Source organism: Dermacentor andersoni, chromosome 6 (assembly GCF_023375885.2).
Source record: "Dermacentor andersoni chromosome 6, qqDerAnde1_hic_scaffold, whole genome shotgun sequence".
Taxonomy (NCBI): domain Eukaryota; kingdom Metazoa; phylum Arthropoda; class Arachnida; order Ixodida; family Ixodidae; genus Dermacentor; species Dermacentor andersoni.
The window spans coordinates 1,444,296-1,465,518 of NC_092819.1; the positions used below are offsets into that span (position 1 = coordinate 1,444,296).

Genomic DNA, 21,223 nt, shown 5'->3' on the forward strand with positions numbered 1-21,223 from the left:
CTAGCACAGCAAATTGAAAAAACAATCACTGTAGCCATATATAGACCACCTATGGGAAGAAAAAGTCACTTTATATGTTTCTTGGAGAATCTATTCTCAAGTTTTTCGTCGAGCTATATGCTTTTAATTATGGGTGACATAAATGTACACATGATGTAGAGTGATTCGTGTGCTAGAGAAATGGTGGTGTTATTGTCTGCTTATGGCTGCACAAATCACATCAACTCGCCCACTAGAATAACTACAACTACCGCTAAGCAGCTCGACATTTGCATCTCAAATCAAAACGAAAATTACTTAAAGAGTGGGATTTTTGCACGATATAAGCGGCCATTTACCAACATGTTGAGTCACCTGTTCCGATACCGGTCCACTCAACAAACAAATACGTTTTAAACGACGTATGGATGACACCGCAAGAAAAACATTATTTGAAATTGAAGATAAAGTTTATTGGAAAAATGTTTATAACAAAAAAAAAAATGCGGATAGAGCTTACGAGTTATTCTCCCAGTTATTAAAGGAAAAATATGACAAAGCTTTTCCATTACAGCAGATTGATAACCGTAACAACAAAAAGTATCGAAAGCCCTGGATGAATTCCACACTTCGTAAATGAATCAAAGAAAAGAACTCGTATCACACCTTCGTTCAGACACGAAATGCAGGCTTATTTGTCAAATATAAAAACTACAGAAACACTCTGATCTGAACAGAGAAATAACAGAATATTTCCAAAATATTTTTGAAAAAATACTAGGCAATCTTAAAAAGGTCTGGGAGCTTGTCAACACCCTGACCGGCAACAGCAAACAAAAATGTAATAAACTCACCATAGCTACGTCAGATGGTTCTATTCTAAGCGGTCAGGCTTTGGCAGACGGTATGAATGACTTCATCAGCGCGGGCGCATATGCAGTTGACAATGAAGATATGTGTATCAATTCTGCAGTGGATATTGTTCCAATAAAATCTTCTCTTTTCTTAAAACGGACTGGCCCCACAGAAATCGCACGAACTATTGAGAAATTAAAGAACAATGTGGCAGCTGATATCGATGGCATAGGTCCTATAGAAATTAAGTGTATATCATCTTTAATATGTAACGTTATTGTACACATTATTAACCTTACCCTGAGCATGGGTATCTTTCCACAAGTTTAAAGAGTGCAAGAGTGACATCCATCTATAAAAACAGTAGAAGGAATATGCTTACAAATTATCAACCGGTGTCAGTCCTACCCACTATATCCAAGGTTTTTGAAAGCATCATACACAGTAAACTAATATCATTCATAAATAAGCGCAACATACTAACTCAGTATGGCTTTCAGAAGAATAAATCAACAGAGCAAGCTTTGATGTTCATTAAAGATAAAATAATAACAACTATTGAAAGCAGAAAATATATGCTTGGTTTGTTTCTAAACTTTAAAAAGGCTTTTGACTGCAATTATCATGAAATATTGCTTAATTAATAAACTGTCAAGGCATGGCATAAGGGGGACGGCATTAAAACTAGTAGCAAATTACTTAAAAGATCGTTTTAAAGTAGTTAAGGCAAATAATATATTTCCTTCCAAACAAATGTTAACATAAGGTGTACTACAGGGATCGATTCTAAGGCCACTTTTGTTTCTGATTTATGTAAATGATCTAGTAAATATTCCAGAGTCCCCTGACATAACCATGTATGCAGACGACACAAACAAGTTCTTCGCATCAAAAGAGCTACAAACAATCGAAACAAATGTAAACCATTATCTGTCAGTTCTTTCATGCTGACTAAGGGTCAATCGAATGCAACTAAATACAAAAAATACGACACACATCATATTTCATGCAGTTCATAAAATAATAAACAAAGAGTTGAAAATTACATTTGACGGAGAGTCTATTAATAGAGTCAACACGCAAAAATTTCATGGTATAATATTGGTAGAGCACCTATCATGGAATGCTCATATGAATAGTCTAGCAGTAGAGCTTGCAAAGTGTGTGGGGTGTTTATACAAAGCGGCCATTTTCATTCCTGTGTGGCTAATGAAATCTATGCATTACGCACTGTTTTATTCCAAACTATGTTATGGAAATTTAGTATGGGAAACAACAACACGTGGTAATTACGATAAATTATTGGTATTACAAAAACGAGTACTACACTGCTACGAACGTTATAAAGGGAACCCATGGGATCTCAGAACACCACCTTTATATTTAAAACAAGATATGTTAAGAGCTGAACAAATATTTTATTACAAGCTACTACAATTTGTGCATCGCGAAAAATTATACATAGATAGCAGCATCGACAAATTATCTTACTACTTTAGAGAACAAAAACAATGCATGCCAATAACACGAACTATGGAAAACAATCTATGATATATCAAATAATATCACTTCTTATTAAACTAGAAAGAGATTTCGACAGTGAAGTTAGTCAAAACCTCTTTAAGAAACAGCTAAATAAAGTATTATTAACCAATGCATCTAGTTTTACTTTATCCAAATAAACAAAAATATTCCTTGTATTTTAGGTATGTTTCTTTGTATTGTCTGCAACACATACTGTTAAGTTTATTATAACACTATGATGCGAAGCTCTTGTAGTTATATTGTTAGGTAGCGTACACATTTTTAAGAATTGTGAATGTACCATCTTTTGTCTTATATAAAAGAGAATTGCCACATGCTGCGAACTTTTTTACTATGTATGTATTATGTTTATGTATAACCAGTACAGATGCCTCTGTCAGGTATTGCCATATTCTTAGCTTCTGTACCTTTCTTGAAGAAAAAGAAATTCAAGAAAAATAAATCTGAATCTGAAATAAATAAATAAACATACTTCTTTGTCAGTTTGCATTTTCTTCTCACCAAAGTTCAGGCAAACAAAAACTATGGTATTTAAAATACATGAGACAGCATTCTTTATGGCATGTTCTATAGTGAAATTCTATGCAGGATACAACTACGGACTATTTTGCCTTCCTTACTAGTATAACACAATATAAAGAGCCAAGGTTCAAGTTGCAATGTAGTGGTGTCCTTTGTACAAATTATTTTTCTATGAAAAGTAATGAATTATAAAATAGATCCACAGTTTCACAATTTGTACCTTCCTAAGACACAACATGCAAGATGGTGAAATTTTCTTATTTTGCAATGATAATCTTTGTTAGTAACCATAGCTATTTACATATTTTAAAGGTCACAACTCTTACAAAAATTAAGATTGAGCAAACATATTTACTGCAGAGTCTTGTATCATTGCCACAAAGAAACTCCCCAATTTTCATTAACATTAACCTAGTAGTCTAAAGTTGGGCTTTGCAGTCTGGCCAAAACAGAGCTTGCCATTGAGTTTTTTTTACAAGGCACATTTGTTTTTATTGTCGTGCAAGTTATTATTCATTGTCCATTAAATTTTAACCTTTTTCTTCACCTTCAAGATTAATGTACTTATAAAAATTGCTTTCTTCTCCTATTCTTTAGTCTTCCAATCTGTTCATCCGGATGTTGACTAATCCTGCTAATAGTATCATGCAAACGTCTAAGCAGACAAATTAGCAACAAAGACATTATAAGTGATGTTTTACGGCAGAGATTACTTTGTCATTTTACTCCTCCTCTAAGAGGAACATGGCAAGTCATCCATCACATAGAATATCACTGATGATAGAGCTGCCCTCTTCACTGACAGGCCAATAAGCCAAACCATTGCCAGCTGCATGATATCACAGAACTGTGGGTGCTTGTTCTTTAGTGATAATCGCACCATTACAAACCACAACTGGGACCCCAGCATCTGGGACATCCCTTCTGAGGGACACTGATGTGGCTAGCATTCTGTCTTAATAAGAAATTTAAAAAAAAAGGCATCTAGTTAGCTTCGTTGCCATCTTGTTCCTTCGTATACGGATTGCGTATATATGGTTCCTTCGTATACGGAGGTTGTGGATGGAGCCAAACATGGTCGCTTGAACGCTGCCTTTATTCTTCGTCTTCCTCTCCTTTCACACAGCATCCTTCTCTCCACCATCATACATTTCCCTTCCCCTCAAGAGAAGGCAAGCAACAAGGAACATGAGAGGGAGCAAGGAGAAGATAAATAAATATATGAGAAGGTGCAGTTACTACACTGTTCTGGCTTTAAACCCATAACAACTTCCGAGAAATGTGCGGCAGTCTGGTGACATCCAGTAGAGCTCAGGTGACCGGGGCTGGCTGTAGTACTCCAGACGACGGATGCATACCCCGATGAAGGAAAGTTTGGACACATGGCAGCCATGGGGGATGAGATGTTGTGGTGACTTGTAGACACAGGGTGTCTCTTGTTCGAACGTTCAGTGGACTAAGCCGTTGAGGCGACATTTCTGTTGCTTCGGTATGCCAGGAAAGTGCCGGTGTTCTTTTTTGCTGCCGCATGCAGTGTCGTCGCAGTTGTCCTCGCAATAAGCACAGTCCTGACTGGTGGCGCTGAAGAGGTCTTTGGTGAAATTTTTTTTTCTAGAACAACAACACCGATGGGCTCGCCTCGTGTTTAGTTGATTAGCGAGTTCACATTTTCATTGTTGTTGCATCCATGTTTTTGGTGATGCTCTTTATTGTTGCCTGTGCCGAAGTTGCCGTCGTAGTAAGTGAAGCTCCTGGTGGAGTTTATGTTGATCTTTCTGATGTTGCTGTAAGAGCTGCTGAGGTAGAATTTCCATCAGAATATGTTTATGACTTGTTTCGCAAATTGACATGGTGATCTGTGGGTAGCAGGTACACTGCACGCTTTTGGGAGACTTGTTTGGTGGCAGAAGTATTGTACGAGGCTTTACAGAAGACTCTTCCGAGGCTGCTGCAACGACATGATGAATGGGTGCTACTGTCATTTGGCAGGGTGCGATGTTTAGGAGGACTTGTGGCGCTTCTGCAGTGGTAGTGGTTCCTTGGGGTGTTGTACGCTGAAGAATGTGTGTTGCAATGCGGCTTGGTCTCCAATGTACGTGGTTCATCCGCTGCTGCTAAATGTGCACTGTCTTCCTTGTGAAAAGAGCACACGCTGGTGGTGGTTCCCTTCTGTTGTCTAGGCGGGAATGCAGTCTGCTTCATGTTATCGGTGCAAATAATAACAACATTCTTCCCTTGACTGGCGTGAATAGTACCGTAGTCTGAGTTAATGCAGCTTGGAATCCTGGATGCTCGATCACTGGACTGCGCAGCAGTAGGCGTGGCTTCACTACGTGCTTCAAGTGATAAGTCTGTCTCTGGAAAATTCGGGGTGCCAAATCTAAGCCCAAATCTAAGTTAAGCCCAAATCTAACATATCATTGTCTGTAATCTTTACCAAAGGACGCAGTTTCCTTCCAAGATGTGACGCTTTTTCCAACCTTGTTTTATCATCCAACAGTAACATAATGGTGATAAAAGAAACCTGGCAAACACAAGATATAACAGATACAGAATTACTAGCCGACCTATCGGAATTTCATGTCTATCGAAAGGATCGCAAAGGCATGCGGGGGGGCGGTGTACTAATTGCTGTGCACCAGCAGTTATCGTGCTCCGTAGCCAAAAACATCACCTCTGATCTTAAAGTATTATGGCTAATTATTCATGCTTGCCCCCACACTATCATTCTAGGTGTTTACTACAGGCCTCTGAATAATATTCCAGATTTCACATTTAAACTTAATAACAGTTTGAGTGACCTTAGTAATCAATACCCGCAGGCAGAAGTCCTCCTTTTTGGAGATTTTAATTTTCCTCAAGTAGACTGGAGTAATAACGTCCCCCATAACTATCGGCAGTGAGCCAGCCAGAGATTTTGTGGATTTCTGCCTTAATTTCAATTTAATTCAACTTGTATCAGAACCTACATGTGTTGCACTGAGCACTTCTAGCACCTTAGATCTCATACTAACCAGTAATCCGGAAAGCTTATCATCAATAGCATATCTACCTGAAGTCAGCGACCACAAAGTAATTCATGCCACATTTTCGTTTCAACCCGTAAAATGCCATTTAGTCAGCAAAACAATCCGCCTGTACAATAAAGGTAATTATGATGCAATTAATAGTGATCTGAGCACATTTCTTCCTATGTTCATGACGTTATGTTCTACACGCTCTACTAATGAAAACTGGTTAATATTTAAAAACAAGCTAGGTGAGCTCGTTGATAAGTTCATACCAAGAATAAAATTCCGTGGAAATCGAAACAAGCCATGGTTCACTAAAACGCTTAAGCGACTTGAAAACAAAAAGAAACGTCTCTTCCGCTCAGCCAAACTAACCGGACACCCCTCTGCTTGGGGGAAATATTTTGTGGCCGAAGACAATTTTCTGAGGGCTATACGGAATGCTAAATTCTCCTTTTTCCGCGACGAACTGTCTAAAATGCTTACGAACAGCCCTCGTCAATTTTGGCAAATAATAAACTCCCAGGAGGCGCGCATGATCAGCATGTTAAGCACATGGCGAAGTGGTCAGCTACAGCGACTGTGGTGACATTTTTAATGCAGCCTTTTTCTCTGTATTTACTAACGAGACTTCAACTCCAGATCTTCCCACATCTACTAACATAAATGCGCGTGTCGCCAATTATATTCTCAGCAGACGGAATCCCCTCGATCATTGATAACGTCAAGCTTTCATTGTCAGCAGGTGTAGATGATATCAGTTATAAACTCTTAAAAAATATTAACCATGTATCTGCTGCGCACCTAACTTTGTTGTTTTCGCAGTCACTCTCTACAGGCATCTTACCATCCGACTGGAAAGTGGACAAGGTCGTTCCAGTCTTCAAATCAGGCAAGAGACACCCCATTAAATTATCGTCCTGTATCATTAACTAGTGTCCCCTGCAAAATCATGGAACACGTCATATACTCGCATATCACCAACTTTTTAGACTCAATCTGTTTTTTTCACCCTTGTCATCACAGATTTCGAAAAGGCTATTCTTGCGAAACAGAGTTGGCAATGTTCCTTCACAACCTGCATGTTAACGTTGACAGTAACCTTCAGACTGATGCCATATTCCTAGATTTTGCAAAAGCATTTGACACAGTTCCTCATAAACGTTTGCTGCTAAAATTGTCTCAGTTAAGTTTACACCCCGACGTACTAAAGCTAAAGTGGACAGAAGCATTCTTGACTAACCGCTCTCAGTTTGTTTTTGTTAATAACCATTATTCTAGCAGACTCCCCATAACATCAGGCGTCCCCCAGGGATCCATCTTAGGACCACTTCTTTTTTTTAATTTACATTAACGATCTACCAACGCATGTATCATGTAACATTCGTATGTTTGCAGATTATTGTGTAATCAACTGCAAAGTTAGCAACACATCTGACCACACATTCATCCAGAACGATCTCAATAATGTACAAGAATGGTGTAATCGCTGGCTAATGAACCTAAATCCTAACAAATGTAAACTCGTGTCTTTCACTCGCTGCCTTAACCACCTCACATTTACCTATTTCATTGCTGATGTTCCAATAGAATCAGTCTAATCATTCAAATACCTCGGTGTCACCCTATCTTGTGATCTGTCCTGGCGCTTGCATACTACTAACATCATCTCAGCTGCTAATAGATCACTGGGATTTCTTAGGTGACATCTGCGTCATACCCACAACTAGTAAAAGCGTTGGCCTATATATCATTTGTAAGATCGAAACTTGGGTATGCGTCTCCCATCTGCAACCCGCATCAGATTTATATCATAAATGCACTTGAAGCTGTGCAAAATCGTGCTACTAGGTTTATTCAATCTTCATATTCGTACGATATCAGCATTTCATCTATGAAAGCGGAATCTGACTTGGAAATGCTTTCTTTCCGTCGACAGGTTGCCACCCTCTCGCTCTTCCATTCATTTTTTTTTTTCAGCCCCCTAAATCACCCACCGTACATCACGCCCTCTTCATACACATCTCATCACACCAGTCATCCACTTCAAGTTGCACGCGCACGTGCTCGGACCACCACTTTTCAAGCATCATTTTTTATTCGAGCATCAAGGGACTGGAACAGCCATCCATACGCCATCGCACCATCACAAGCCCATCTGCCTTTACCGAAGCTGTTGTCACCCATATCTCAAAATGAACGCCCGTTTCTAATGTTTATTTTATTAAAGGGACACTAAAGGTTACCAGAAAGTCAAGTTAAGTGGTAGAGCAATGTTCTAGAACGTCTAAGGCGTCAATATAATCACGAACAGAGCTTTAGTAACCGAGAAATTGAGGTAAATGCATGACACGATTTGAGACCCCCCAGTGACATTCCAGTACTAGCCCGATGACGAAAGCACTCCTCATAATTTGTGTTACTAATACTCAACTACTCATATTAAAAATATCATTTCATTCGATTATAAGACAGAAGAAAATGCTACTTGTCTACATCTATTCGATTCTAAGAAAAAATAACATTTTGACGTTACCCTTCAGTAGTATGGATGGTCGAAAGGTTTCGTTTTCGCTCGACTCTGCACGCTCGACTCTGCGCCGCGCACGCTTTGGAGTTTCAAAAGTTTCGTTATCGCGTCGTACTGTGCAGGTTCTGCTGGCTCGCAAAACATTCATTTGGAACAAGCAGCGAGAATGCCACGTCCATGTGATGTCGTGGGAAGCCCTCGTTGCTTTCCCGCTCCGGAGAGCCGGTGTCGAGGCCGCCGTCGTAGTAGTACACAACGAGGCCGGCAGCGCGAGCCCTCAGCAGCAGGTTGCGCTCGTCAATGCTCAAATCGATGAAGTTGAGCCCAGCATTGCGAGTCAATCTGTCGTTCTCAGGGTCCATTGCGACGAGCGTCGAAGTTTGCGTCATAGAATGAAGTACCAGTTCATGGTCGCGCGTTTCTCCTTCCGCTAGCCACCATAGTCCCGCTTTCGCTCTGCTGTCGGCTCTGTTTCTGGCCGCGCGTTTGCGTTTTGCGCAGAAAAGCCGTAGCGCCGTCTGTAGACGCAGTTCTACTCACCGATGGCGCATCGTCACTATGAGACCGTGATGTCAGTACTTCTCGATCAGAGGGCGGGCGATTTGAACTGCGCTAGAGGTACGCGGACGCTTCAGAACGCATTTTCTCATAAAATAAGTCTCTCCTTGGCACAAAACAAGCCTTTTGAGGTTTTTGAGATGGTATTTCAACAGTCCACGTTGACTTAATAGTAACCTTTAGTGTCCCTTTAACCACCCCTTATGTAATACCCCTCCAATGGGGTTTTTAAGGTAATAAAGTGAAGTGAAGTGAAGCAGTGAAGACATTCGATGCTTCATCAATGACCGGCGTCCGATGGTGTAATGAAGATGCACATAACAGCAATTTCTGTGTGGAGGGGTAACCTGGTGGAAGGTGCGCTTTCGAAGAAAAGCAATGTGGATGTCGCTCAGTGAATGGAGGCTTTAGTTTGTCCATTCTGCATGGTGAAATCATGCTAGGCGTGCGATTCTGCATCGTCTTTTCGAGAGGTTCACGGCAGGGGTAACTTTTCGACGATCTACTACCATGAAGCTTTGTTTGGAACTGATGATGGTTGCTACATGGAGATGGTGTGCGACTGCGGCAACCCAATTGCAATGTCTCTAGCTATAGGATAATGAGGGAGCCTGCAGTGTATACTTTAAATTGGCTGATCATTCCATCTTTGATTTTGTTCCATGATTCATCATTTTCAAATATGTGGGTAAGGTAGAAACAAAATGCCTCGCCGGTCACATATTCACTGCAGTTGGTGACGATCTCCCATTCTGACTATGACGCAGCAGATGCATGGAACTCCAAGAGGCGGAACCAGTCTTCCACGGACCCATCGTCCACTGAACCAGTGCACTTGGGTATGTACAAGGCTTGCAGTGATGCAGTCATGAGGCTGGTCGGTGTCGGTGGAGGAGCTGTGCGGCTTACAAGGGGGCTGCTAGATCCTTATTTTGTTGACTTGTGTGACACGAGCAAGAGGTTGCAGATGGAGACAAATATGGTCGCCCAAACACTGTCTTTACTCTTATTGTTCCTCTCCTTTCATATACCATCCTTCTGTCCACCATAGCAGATATATCCCACTCAACAGGCGTCCATAGAAAGTGGCTGCTTGGGTTCGTCCATTCCTTCAGTTTTCCGTTACATGTGCCAAGTGTGCCTTTCAAAGGCAGCCACGAATATCAATCAAAATGGCTACATCCAGCGATAAGGATTGTGGTCAGATTTGTCACCCATTTTTATGATGGAAATAATATTGGATGCCACAGTCACACAGATAAATTGAAAAGTGGCTAATGCTGGAGGACTCTGCTCCACAGCACATAGAACAGGTGGTTGAAAAAGGACAGCTTTTTGCCACAGATGTTCTGGTCACCTGTGCCGGTGAAGGAGGAAATGTGGCTTGCACAGCATCATGAGAGTGCAACATAGTCAGTAGAAAAAACTTGTAACATGATAATATGTGCATGACATTATGTGTTGCACATGCTGAATTTTACAAGGCCTCACAAGCAAAAAGGAGGACCCACTTCAAGAGTCTACACGCCAATGTGAAACCTAAATGCAGCTATTGTCCCAGCAATGAAACAACAATTGGGAAAGAGTCAACATATGCTGAAAAGCGTCAATGAGTCAAGGAAACCTACTAGGGACAGTGAGCAAATCCTCAAAGCAGCACTTCCACAAAGAACATCCAGGCATAGCAAGACACTGAAGCCAGCTCACTGGAGTGATTGGCACAGTTTGAGTATGTGCATTGAAGTGCACTTGGAACTGCCACACAACCTTTATCTCATGCGGTTACAGGAATACCATTGCTGCAACACTATCAGTGTGCAGAGAAATCGCTTCTTACGCATACTGCACATCATTCTTGCCATAACAGCGCCAACAAGGTCTACATTCAGCAATACCAATACACATTTTCTGTCTATTAAAATTGTCATAAAATATGACCTTCAATTAAAATATCCTAATCTCACCAAGCAAGTGGTTTATTAATTGGACTGACTAAATCTAATCAAGCTGAAAGAGATATTCCACCTTCCAGCTGGCCGATGGCAGCTGACGTCGAATAAAGCCATCACTTGGGCAGCAATAGCTCCAGTAGACAGAGGACGACTCCAACTTGACTAGCTGCAACAAAAGAAAATAATGTCACCGCTATGACACTGTGAAAGGAAAATTGACATCCATCTGACTTGTAGTGAGAAACTACAAAGAAAGCTTATACAGGTTTCACAGAAAGAAAACGACATAGTTGAAAAAAAATCTGTCCTTGTCCAGAAGCCAAACCCAGGACTAACGCCTTTTCGGGGCTGTCGCTCTACCATCTAAGCTAACTAGGAGGCTGGCCAATTGCAGTGAGAGGCCAAATTAATTGACAACTCAAAGCAAGGGACACTGAATATGCCAAATCAGTTCTGTAAAAGCTCGCAAAGTAAAAGAAGGTTCAGGAAATGGAAAATTAACATGAACTTTCCTCTACTTTGCGGGCTTCCAAAAAAATTTATTTGCAGAAGTGCGAGTTGTATAAGGCAGACGATGCACTGCCGTGTATGATGTGGCACATGATATCAAGAGCAACGATGATGTAAGCTAGCCAACCAAATTCCTTGCCTTGTAGATTGTCTTGGATGAAGAATCCAGTTGAATTGGCTTCCACTTGCTGCTGGTGGTGATGGCAGTCAGGGACTGGAGCACAGCACCACATGCAAACGGGTGCTTGGCACTGCTCACTGTATCTTCATAGCGAATGTGCACATTCTGCACTGACACCTGCAGCAGGGATTACGGATGATGTGAGCAGACAGCAATAGTGATGATGAAGGGGAGAAGCATTACCTGCAGATTGTTCATGATGGTCCCAAGAAAATTTTCAACGAACCCTCGTGGTTTATCTGCAATAAACGCACTCACTGTGTCCACCCATGATGCACCAATAAGAAACAGTCAGCGGCATACCAAGCTCAGCCAGGGGGACCTCCAAGACCTCCAGCCTACGAGACTTGCGCGCCCGGGCTAGCAAGCGCTCCCTGTCTGCATCATATGGCTCATCACCAATGGGTGCGGCCAAGATAAACACATCCTCTACGTGGACAAGCACGGGCTCCGAGGACAGGCTCAGCCAGGGGATGTCCACAGACAGCTTGCCTAATACGCATGCAGAAGGCAGGCATGTTATGAAAACACAGCTGCTCAGGCAGGAGGCAACCAACACTTACCAATGCAGCCAGCTTTGACTTCTATGGGCAGCTCTAATTCATACTGAAATGCAGAGGCAGCACATGTAGGCACGCACGACAATACTATACTACAAAAGTAAGACATACCAAAGCCTCTGCCTTCAACTTCAGATCTGTGAGCTGCACAGTACCTAAGGAACAGAATCCATTTTTCGTAAGTCTTACAAATGCAGCATACAGTGCAGACACACATGTAGTGACAGTGTGAGCTCACTAGTCCTTTTTAAAGGCACACTAGTGCAGTACGATGTGATGGCTGCACAGACAAGCCTCAAAACGGGGCAATACAAGTTGACTGATCAATACTGGGCTACAAGAAGTGTAGTCCGAAACTGATCAATCAACTTGCTATTACGGAGATCTAACACACATGTTGGAATCTATGAGAAGTGGAGCTTTCGTGAAGTGGTTAATAAGATATTAGAGTTTCACATTAGGGGATGAAAGCAGCTGACGTTACCAAGAACTAGGGGCCACGATATTGTGCATGAGCAGACCTTGTGTACACAAGAACTAGGGACCACAGAACTGCACATGTGCAGACCCTGGGTCTGCTCATGTGCAATACCGTGGCGCTTAGTTCTTGCGTATGCAAGTCATCTGCATCCCCTAATCTAAACCTCTCTATTATAAATTTGCCCATTTCGATACCTTATCCTTAGCGTAAAGGAAACTGCGATGCACAAAAGTTCCTGCTCACCCATGCTTTGCAAGGTGACAAATCTTATATTGGCTTATATTTATTGACTTTTCTTTTTTATTTATTTTAAATACACCAGCTGCTTATAGGCCAATCCTTCATTTTAAGTATGTGGCATAGTATGGAAATCGTCATCCTAATGAACATGTAGACCCACTTCTTGGCTGATACCCTGCTGAGGTATAGTATGGAAATCATCATCATCATTAACATGCAGACGCACTTTTTGACAGAACCCACATTGTGGGTACGTGTGACAGTAGGAAATCATAATCATCAGCAACATGTGGCAATCATCTCAAAGAGCTACTTGGCGGCAGGAAACAGATTGTTTGAGGGCGCCGCAATTTTGTGATAACCGCGCTATCTATTGCCCGGTGCCATGCTGGTATGTGGGATCGCACTGGAGGGTGCACAGCGAACGTGCTGTTGACGACAAGCAGCAAGTTTTTGCGATTTCCTGAGAGATCTCAACAAGTTTTTGCGTTTGGGAAACTTCTTAGCAAGCCGTAACTAAGCTTTCAGCTTTGATGGCAATGAGCCTAGAGTTGCTTAGATATGGCAACGAGCCTAGAGACGCTGCCATATTATTTGCCCACAATCGAAATAGGAGGCGAGTAAAGTCTGAGCATTGCCAATACATAACACATGTGCAACATGTTATTACTGTGATAATAATTATATGGACACTTCAGGTAAATTTCCGTTGCCAGCCCATCAGCATGGCGTACCGGATAAAGTTCACGTGTGATAACATCGCAGCTGCATGCTTTAGCTGCAAGGGAAAGCTTGCGAGGATGAACTGAGAAGGATGGTGGCTTGATGCAGCAGCTTCTTCTCACACATAGGAAGAAGGCGGCAACGATGTGCGGTTTTCTCACATTGGTGGGAGGCAAGATGAGGGAGGGGAGGAGTGGGGGGGGATATGTGCCCATGCTAGTAGAGGGAAGGGGCAGGTTTGTGCATCTCTCTTCCACTCCGGCTGCGGCAGCTGAGCGCAGCCACCTGTGCACCATCTTGGAGGCAATCTGCAATCGGTTAGAACGCTACGCGGCTAAAGACAGCTGACGGCTTCATGTGTGCTGCGTCTTCACACGCCTAGTTTGCACTGAAGCAGAAAAGGGAACCCGCTCACTGCTGCTGGTGCTCTTTATCCCGCCAGCGTTCTGCCAGTGTTCACATTTGCCTGTGCACGCGTGACAGTGTACTTGTTAATTTAGTTAGTAATCAAATATTTAAAGTAGTTTATGCACCTGATAGAACTACTACCTTTACTTCATATAGCTGTCTAATAATTTGATATTGCAATCAAAGTTTTGCCTTTTGGGTGAAACTGCGATATTGTATATCTAGCCTATAACTCTATTAATGCAACACTCAGGCAACAACGATCAAAGGTGTCTCCCGTGTACCATGCGGTGTACCATGCGGTGTGTCACACCAGCATACATCACAGTCTAGGTAACTAGCAAAGATCAAGTAAACTTGCTTTGCTAGCTTTCGTGCTCTTAACTTTTTGCAGCCCAATTTTCTAAGCATTGCTTACCTGGCAACAGGGCATCAAGCTTTACAAAATAAAGAACTGCAAAATAACTACACCGAAAGGGCCTTTAACATAGATGAAACGACCCGATGACAGTGGACGCGAATATGCCACTATCAACAAGACGCACGCGATGTATGTATGTATGTATGTATGTATGTACGTATGTATGTATTTATTTATATTCACTCATTCATTTATATTAGGCAGTACAGAAAGGAGTGGTACATAACAAAGCAATGCAACGACAATAGTATACAGACAACATTAAGCGATAGCGTGGTAGACTGCTGTTTTGAATGAAGATATATCTGTGATCTGAATGATGGAAGCAGGAAGGTGGTTCCAGTCGACACTTGTGCGGGGTAAAAAAGAATAATGATACCTGTTCGTTCGGCAGGATGGGACAGCAACTTTATATCTGTGGTCAGAATGTGGGGTGATAAGTTGATTCTTGATCACGTGGTTAGAGTGATAAACCTTGTGGAATAGGCAAAGACGAGCACATTTGCGGCATAATGAAAGATCTGGCAGATTCAGAGTTTTTGTCATACGTGTGACACTGGAATTGTGGGAATAGATTGATAAAATAAAGTGAGCTACTCGATTTTCAATTGCTTCAAGGTTTATGGATGCTTCAAGGATGCCCGATTGTTATCCCAAATGGCAGATGCTCATTCCAGTTTTGAGCGAACTACGGTTTTGTAGAGTGTCAATTTTACCAAAGTAGAAACGGTAGAAAAGTTACGACGGAGATATCCTAACATGCGAATAGCAATAACAGTAATATAATTAGTACGCATATTCCATGAGAGATCATTAGTTACGTGAAGGCCAAGATATTTGTGAGCTTTAACGGACGCTAGTGAAGTGTCATTCAGTACATATTGGTACTGATTTCTACTGCTGGCCGTACGTGATACGCGCATAGATTTACACTTGCTAGCGTTCAGTTTCATGAGCCATTTCTTAGACCAGAGTGATCCATTGTGAAGATCTCCTTGCAGTTTATCTGAATCATCAGGGTTAGTGATATTTTGGTATATTATGCAATCGTCTGCAAACAGATTAATTGATGATGACATTACACAGTTAGGGAGATCAGTAATATAAATCAAGAAGGCTAAAGGCCCCAAGACAGAGCCTTATGGCACTCCGGATGTAACTGTTGACAAGCAGATGAATAGTTATTGGTTGTGACATATTAAGTTCGATTAGAAAGAAACTCCTTAATCCAAGACAACACATTTGGGTCAATATTAAGCTGATTAAGTTTATGGATATGTAGGTTATGAAATATGGTGTCAAAAGCTTTGGCAAAATCTAAAAAAATACAGTCAATGTAGAATCCTTGATCTAAGGCGGCAATCAAATTGTTAGTGAAACAAAGAAATTGAGTATTGCATGAAAAAGTTTTTCTGTAACCGTGTTAAGATGGATGGAAGAACGAGTTGCTTTCTAGGAAATCGATGAGGTGAGAATGTGCACTCTTAGGTCTTAAGTGGTGCCAATGCAAGGGCATCTCTCCAACTTGAAAGAGCTGAAAAACAAACTACTCTCTCGAACAGCAACTAACATTATTTTCTAAAACAATACACCATGCATGCGCATCTTCAGCCAGACAGCCAGCACATGGTAGGCATAGCTTTGATGATGATGATGTTGGACACCTTTTATGGCTCATACCCACTAGGGATCCCCCTAGTGGGTACGAGCCAAGAATCGGGCAGCAGGAGGTAGCTCAAGAAAATTCTTACTTAAGGACGAGAAACGCAAAGTAAAAGAAAAAAGTTACAGAACGAAAAGAAAACACACCTTCATTTTGTTCATCGGCAGGTACTGTTCTCATAATACGTCCCCGGTCAACTTCCAACAGAATGATGATTGCCGAGCATAATAATCTAAGAACAAGTTTGAACAGAATAACTTAAGTGTGCATTGACAAAGGAATAGTCAACTTCGTCGATTCACTATAGCTGACTGACTCAAATACGCATCTTTCTTTCATATGCCAGTTTGATCATGGGTGCCAAGTTCGTCGCTCACTGCAACCAAATTCTTCTGAACAGTCCACGGCATCGCCACAGCTGAAGATGCACTTTAAATTCACTTCCCGAAGCTATTTTTGCAGCCGAATACAGCCCAGTGTTAGCCCATTGACCTCGAGTCATCTGACAGTGCATAGAGGAGCGGCGCGGTCACTGGCTCGAGGCTACATTCCTCTTTTGTTCACGCCGATAAAACAATCTATTAAGAGCAAGCTCCACTACTGGAAGAGCGGGTGCGGCCATCAGCGTGACATGGTATGAGGGATAACATGGACACGGCGGTCACGTCAGCTGCTTTGGAAAAACCGAAGCGAGCTGAAAACAAAAGTTTAAAGTTTGTGGGGAGCACACGCGCCCATCTTCCCCCGCGCCGTCGCGTCGAGAGCCGGCATAGACGGGGGAGAGGCGCACTATGCCCTCTCCCGATTCTCCCTCGCTCTCGCGACGCGCACGCGCCCTTCCTCCGCGACTCGCGGGCAGGCAGCTGACGGGCGAGGAGGACATTCCCCTCGCCCAGCTAAAAAGGTACAAAACAGCGCGACCGGGGGAGACCCTCTCTCTCTGAGGCCGGACCGATAACCTGCCGGACTGGAGTACCTGCTGCTACCCGTGAGTGACCACGTTGCCTGACTATCCCGGGCAACGAGGCCAGACTATTTATTACTATTACGGAAAGGACGTCCCTCTGCGAGTGTTCGCTATTGCTAATAGCAATAAACGTTGTTACCGTTGACACCGCTGGTTGCCTTATTCGTCCGAACCCGGCGTAGCCGCGATTCCCGCGCTACGGGTTGGGAGTACCACGAAGCGACTGCGTGGGGCTAGATCCGGAGCTCGCCTTCAGCCCTAGCCGCACGCAGAGTGGAACCCCCACAAGTTCCACCTGCGCTGCAGTTCTGATTAAGTGGGAGGCTTTCCTGCGTCAGATGTCTGCTTGACAACACTTGGAAGCACTATAACAGATATTGGCTGCCTCTGAAGGCATCCAACATGTTAGGCTACTGCTCGGTGCTGCAGTGCCGGATGTACGCAATGGCCCAGTGTCAGCCTGAGTGAGTGAGTGAAGAAAGTTTATTGCAGGTCCGGCGAGGATGCAAACTCATCGTGCACCCGGCTAGTCCCACGTCAGGACCGGCAGGTCTAGCCCACCGGCCCGGTTGCGGGCACGCCGGACATCCAAGATTTGCTTTTCTAGAGCGAGTCCCACTCCTCCTTGATGAACTTGGGGTATGTCGACCCGCACTCAATCAATCAATAAATTTTTATTATTACATAAAAATAATATACAGATAGAGATATACAGAAGGAGGTCCCATAGTTAAAACTGAATTGGGACCTCTTGTTCATGGTTAACATAAAAGTTCATTTGGCAAGCAACAGCTCCATTGGTACAAATCTAGTAATAATAAATAATGAGATACGAATCTAAGTAGATGAAGTAATTAATAGACATAATAACGGCAGTAAGCAATACTTCGAAACTAGATAAAACCAAAGTAAAAGAGGAAGAAAGACAAACAAAAAAAATGTAAGAAAAAAATTAATTATAAGTTGGAGTACATAAGAATGGCAGGTCTAAGACCAAAATCGGATTATACAGTGCATAGTGTCACTTACATATCACTTAACAGAAAATTTTTCAGTTCATCACAAAATCGATGGGGTTTCAGGAGTTTTATGACAAATGGTAATGTATTCCATGAAGATTGTGGGGATGCGCGACTCTCACGCATCCCCTGATATGCTGTTTTCCCGCACGGCTCGCGTGGCCTGGCGCCCGCGGCACTCGGAGTGGTACAAGCGCGGTGCGAGAGATGGCGCGACCGTCGCGGCGGGGTTACTCGGGCGCCGAGGGACAAGGCGCTGCCTCTTTCCCGGCGGGTCGGCGAACAGCGCCGGACGTACCGCGCGCGCGCGCCAGTCCATGGTTCTGCGAGACCGTCTCGCGTGGCCGCCTTCGAACGCACGACCGTTGGCGTGACCGAACACGCGAACGACCAGGCGTTGGGATCCAGCATGGGGGCGAACATATTCGCTCGCAATGCGGTCGCGGTAAGTCGGACTTCTAGATTTGTCGCGCTGCTGCGGGGTTACTTGGGCGCCGAAAGGGAAGGCTTGGTCTCTTTGGGTTCGGGAAGCGAGCGGGAGCGGACGTGCCGCCCGCGCGTGTGGCGACCATGCTTCTGCGAGACTGTCTCGCGTGGTGGAAAAACCCTTCTAGACACGTAGAATTTAATAACCTCATTGTCAGTAGCGGGAGCGCACCTATGGCTTCACACGTACCGGAGGGACAAGAAACTGTGTGAAGATTCGACCACACAATTTAGAACTGGCAAGCAGCTATCGGCTACAACTCGGATGTGCATCAAGCACTTCTGAGAAAGATTTCTGCTATGGCGTCGGGGTTGCGATGTCCGGTGAGTAGCAGAAAGCGTGCACTGAGATGCTCGCCTGCGTGTGCTACCCAGCTAATGTCATGAAGCTCTGGTCTATGAACTTGTTGATGCTAAACACTGGCAAGTTCACTGGAATGGAAAGGGAACGGTAAGAAGCACATTAAAATAAAGGCAGGACATATGCTCATGTTTGTGTTAGCACCAAAAAATGAATGCATACTGGAAGAAGAAAAAGAAGCAGCAGGAAATTGCTCGGCGGGAAGACTGATAAGCATACAGTGCAATGCAACTGATATTGAAAGGTCCAAGAATTTAGAAAAAAAAACTGACCACCCTTCCACTACTGTGAAGAGGGGTGCAAGCGAAGCACGGGATCCACAGCTCTTTGTTGTCGTAACGCTTCGGCTTCGCGCTCCCTCATGGCGAGGTCAGCACGCCGACGACAAGCCCTTTCTCAAGCGAGTTCTTGGCGGCGTTCATAAAACGCCACCTATTCTTCGGCCAAACGCACGACACGCGACTTGCTCCCGCTGCCATTCCTTCAATGCAGCCTGCTCTTTGTCAGAGCAAACCAAACATGACCTCCCCATCCAACTGCCAGGCCTGAACTGGTGGGAAACGGCGGGCACGAGGCAAGCGAACATGTGATCACACCCTTTCCCTCCTCCGGAGGGAGGGGCACCAGAGACTGGTTCGCGCATTGCGCTGCGTCTACTTCTTCATGCATATAAAACCCCGCTTTAAAGGGCCCCTCACCAGGTCTGGCCATTTTGAGCTGACAAGCGCAGAGCATACATTGAGGGATAACGATCATGTCTGCAAAGTATTACATCGCTACGCACAGCGAACAAATCTGAAATTTCAAACCGAACGCCGTTTTCCCTTCTCCTCGCGGCTGCCACGCCCCAAGCTGGAGGATGACATAGTCGCATCCCTGCACCTACGTACTCGAGTCCGCAGTGTGACGTCGGTCTTGGTGACACGTGATATCGAGAATTATTCAAGACAACATCTGTTATCTGTGCAATCTGTTGCTTGAATTGACGGATTTAAGTTTAGAAAATAAAGCAAGAGAGATGTATTTTCGCTTCGTCTGTTTGTTCCCAGGGTCGTGCAGTCATGTGCATAGCTACCGAAACTATGCCATTTTCTACAGTGCTACCGCGCGTGATCATGCTCTGCGATATGCTTGTTCTGCCTCAGTATTCGTGTAGCACTGAATTATACCGCTAGTCATGTTTCCTTGTGCACAGCGTGCAAAATCGTGCACTGTGCAGATGAGACAACAGCTCACGCGCGGCGCCGTTAGCGGAAGTGCGTAGCGCCGAAAAAAAAATGAAGGCGGGGCCTATGACGTATGTGTCACACGATCCTCGAGGTCTGGTATGGGAGAACGTAGGGAAGAAATTTCGCTTGCGAAGGCTACACAGGGCGAGTGGAGAGAGCGTCTTGCTTGGCAGTGGAGCCCACCTGCTGAAATCAAGGGTTCACGACACTGAAATATTTCTATCTCGGCTATTAATGAGCCGATTTGAAAATGTTTTCAGCAAAACGCTCCCTAGAGGGCACGCAACAACTTCCAGCAGATAACCAAGATTTGCTATGGGGCCTGGTGAGGGGCCCTTTAAAGGTTACACATGATGAACTGACAGTGGCTGAATCGGTTAGCATGGTGGTCTCACAACCCGGAGGTCGGTGGTTCGAATCCACAGCCAGACAAGCAATTTTTAATTTTGCACGGCTTGAGTTTTTTCATACGGAAACACCGACGCCGACACGAGTGAGGCAACACAAGCTTCGCTTGAAGAAGACTGAATCGTCGCGACGGCACATCACACGTCGCCGTATGCATCTAAGTCCCTAGTTATAATGAAATTATTTTTTTAACAGCTCTGATGGCGTCCACGCAATGATGCTTGCTTGTGTATTGTCAAAATGCTGATATGCTGTGGTCTTAAGTTCAAGGGAATGGTGCGCAAATGTGCTCGCGCAAAAGCAAAACACTGTACTCAGACATGCATACAGACGCGTAGTCGGTCGCTGTAAACGCTTGTGATCGCTGGATTAAGGCTCCATTTCATTATACAGGCAGCCTACTACAAGAACATATTTTACATAGTTTTCTCATGGCAATTGCCTACCTGTCACGCAAGAAACCGGTTCAGGGGACTCCATGGTGGCGACCGCGTGATGTGTGCGTTCACTGTATGTATTTGGTAAAGTGATAGCATCTGTAAACCATTCTGTGCTTTCTGTTTGCCCAAGATTATCATTTTGACAGTAAGGAACTTGTGTCGTTTCGAGAGAAC

At 43.7% G+C, this 21,223-nt stretch overlaps 1 protein-coding gene across 1 annotated transcript in view; it reads right to left on the bottom strand.

The window, feature by feature from the left end:
- Positions 1–21,223, bottom strand: part of LOC126521192 (intermembrane lipid transfer protein VPS13A-like) — an 820,642-nt gene that overhangs the window by 732,691 nt on the left and 66,728 nt on the right. Inside the window, exons 3-8 of the mRNA XM_050169804.3 lie at positions 12,315–12,358; positions 12,207–12,249; positions 11,947–12,135; positions 11,827–11,882; positions 11,602–11,760; positions 11,026–11,118 (exon numbers count right to left, since the gene is read on the bottom strand). Coding sequence (XP_050025761.2) covers positions 11,026–11,118; positions 11,602–11,760; positions 11,827–11,882; positions 11,947–12,135; positions 12,207–12,249; positions 12,315–12,358 — 584 coding nt within the window. The remainder of the gene's footprint in view (positions 1–11,025; positions 11,119–11,601; positions 11,761–11,826; positions 11,883–11,946; positions 12,136–12,206; positions 12,250–12,314; positions 12,359–21,223) is intronic.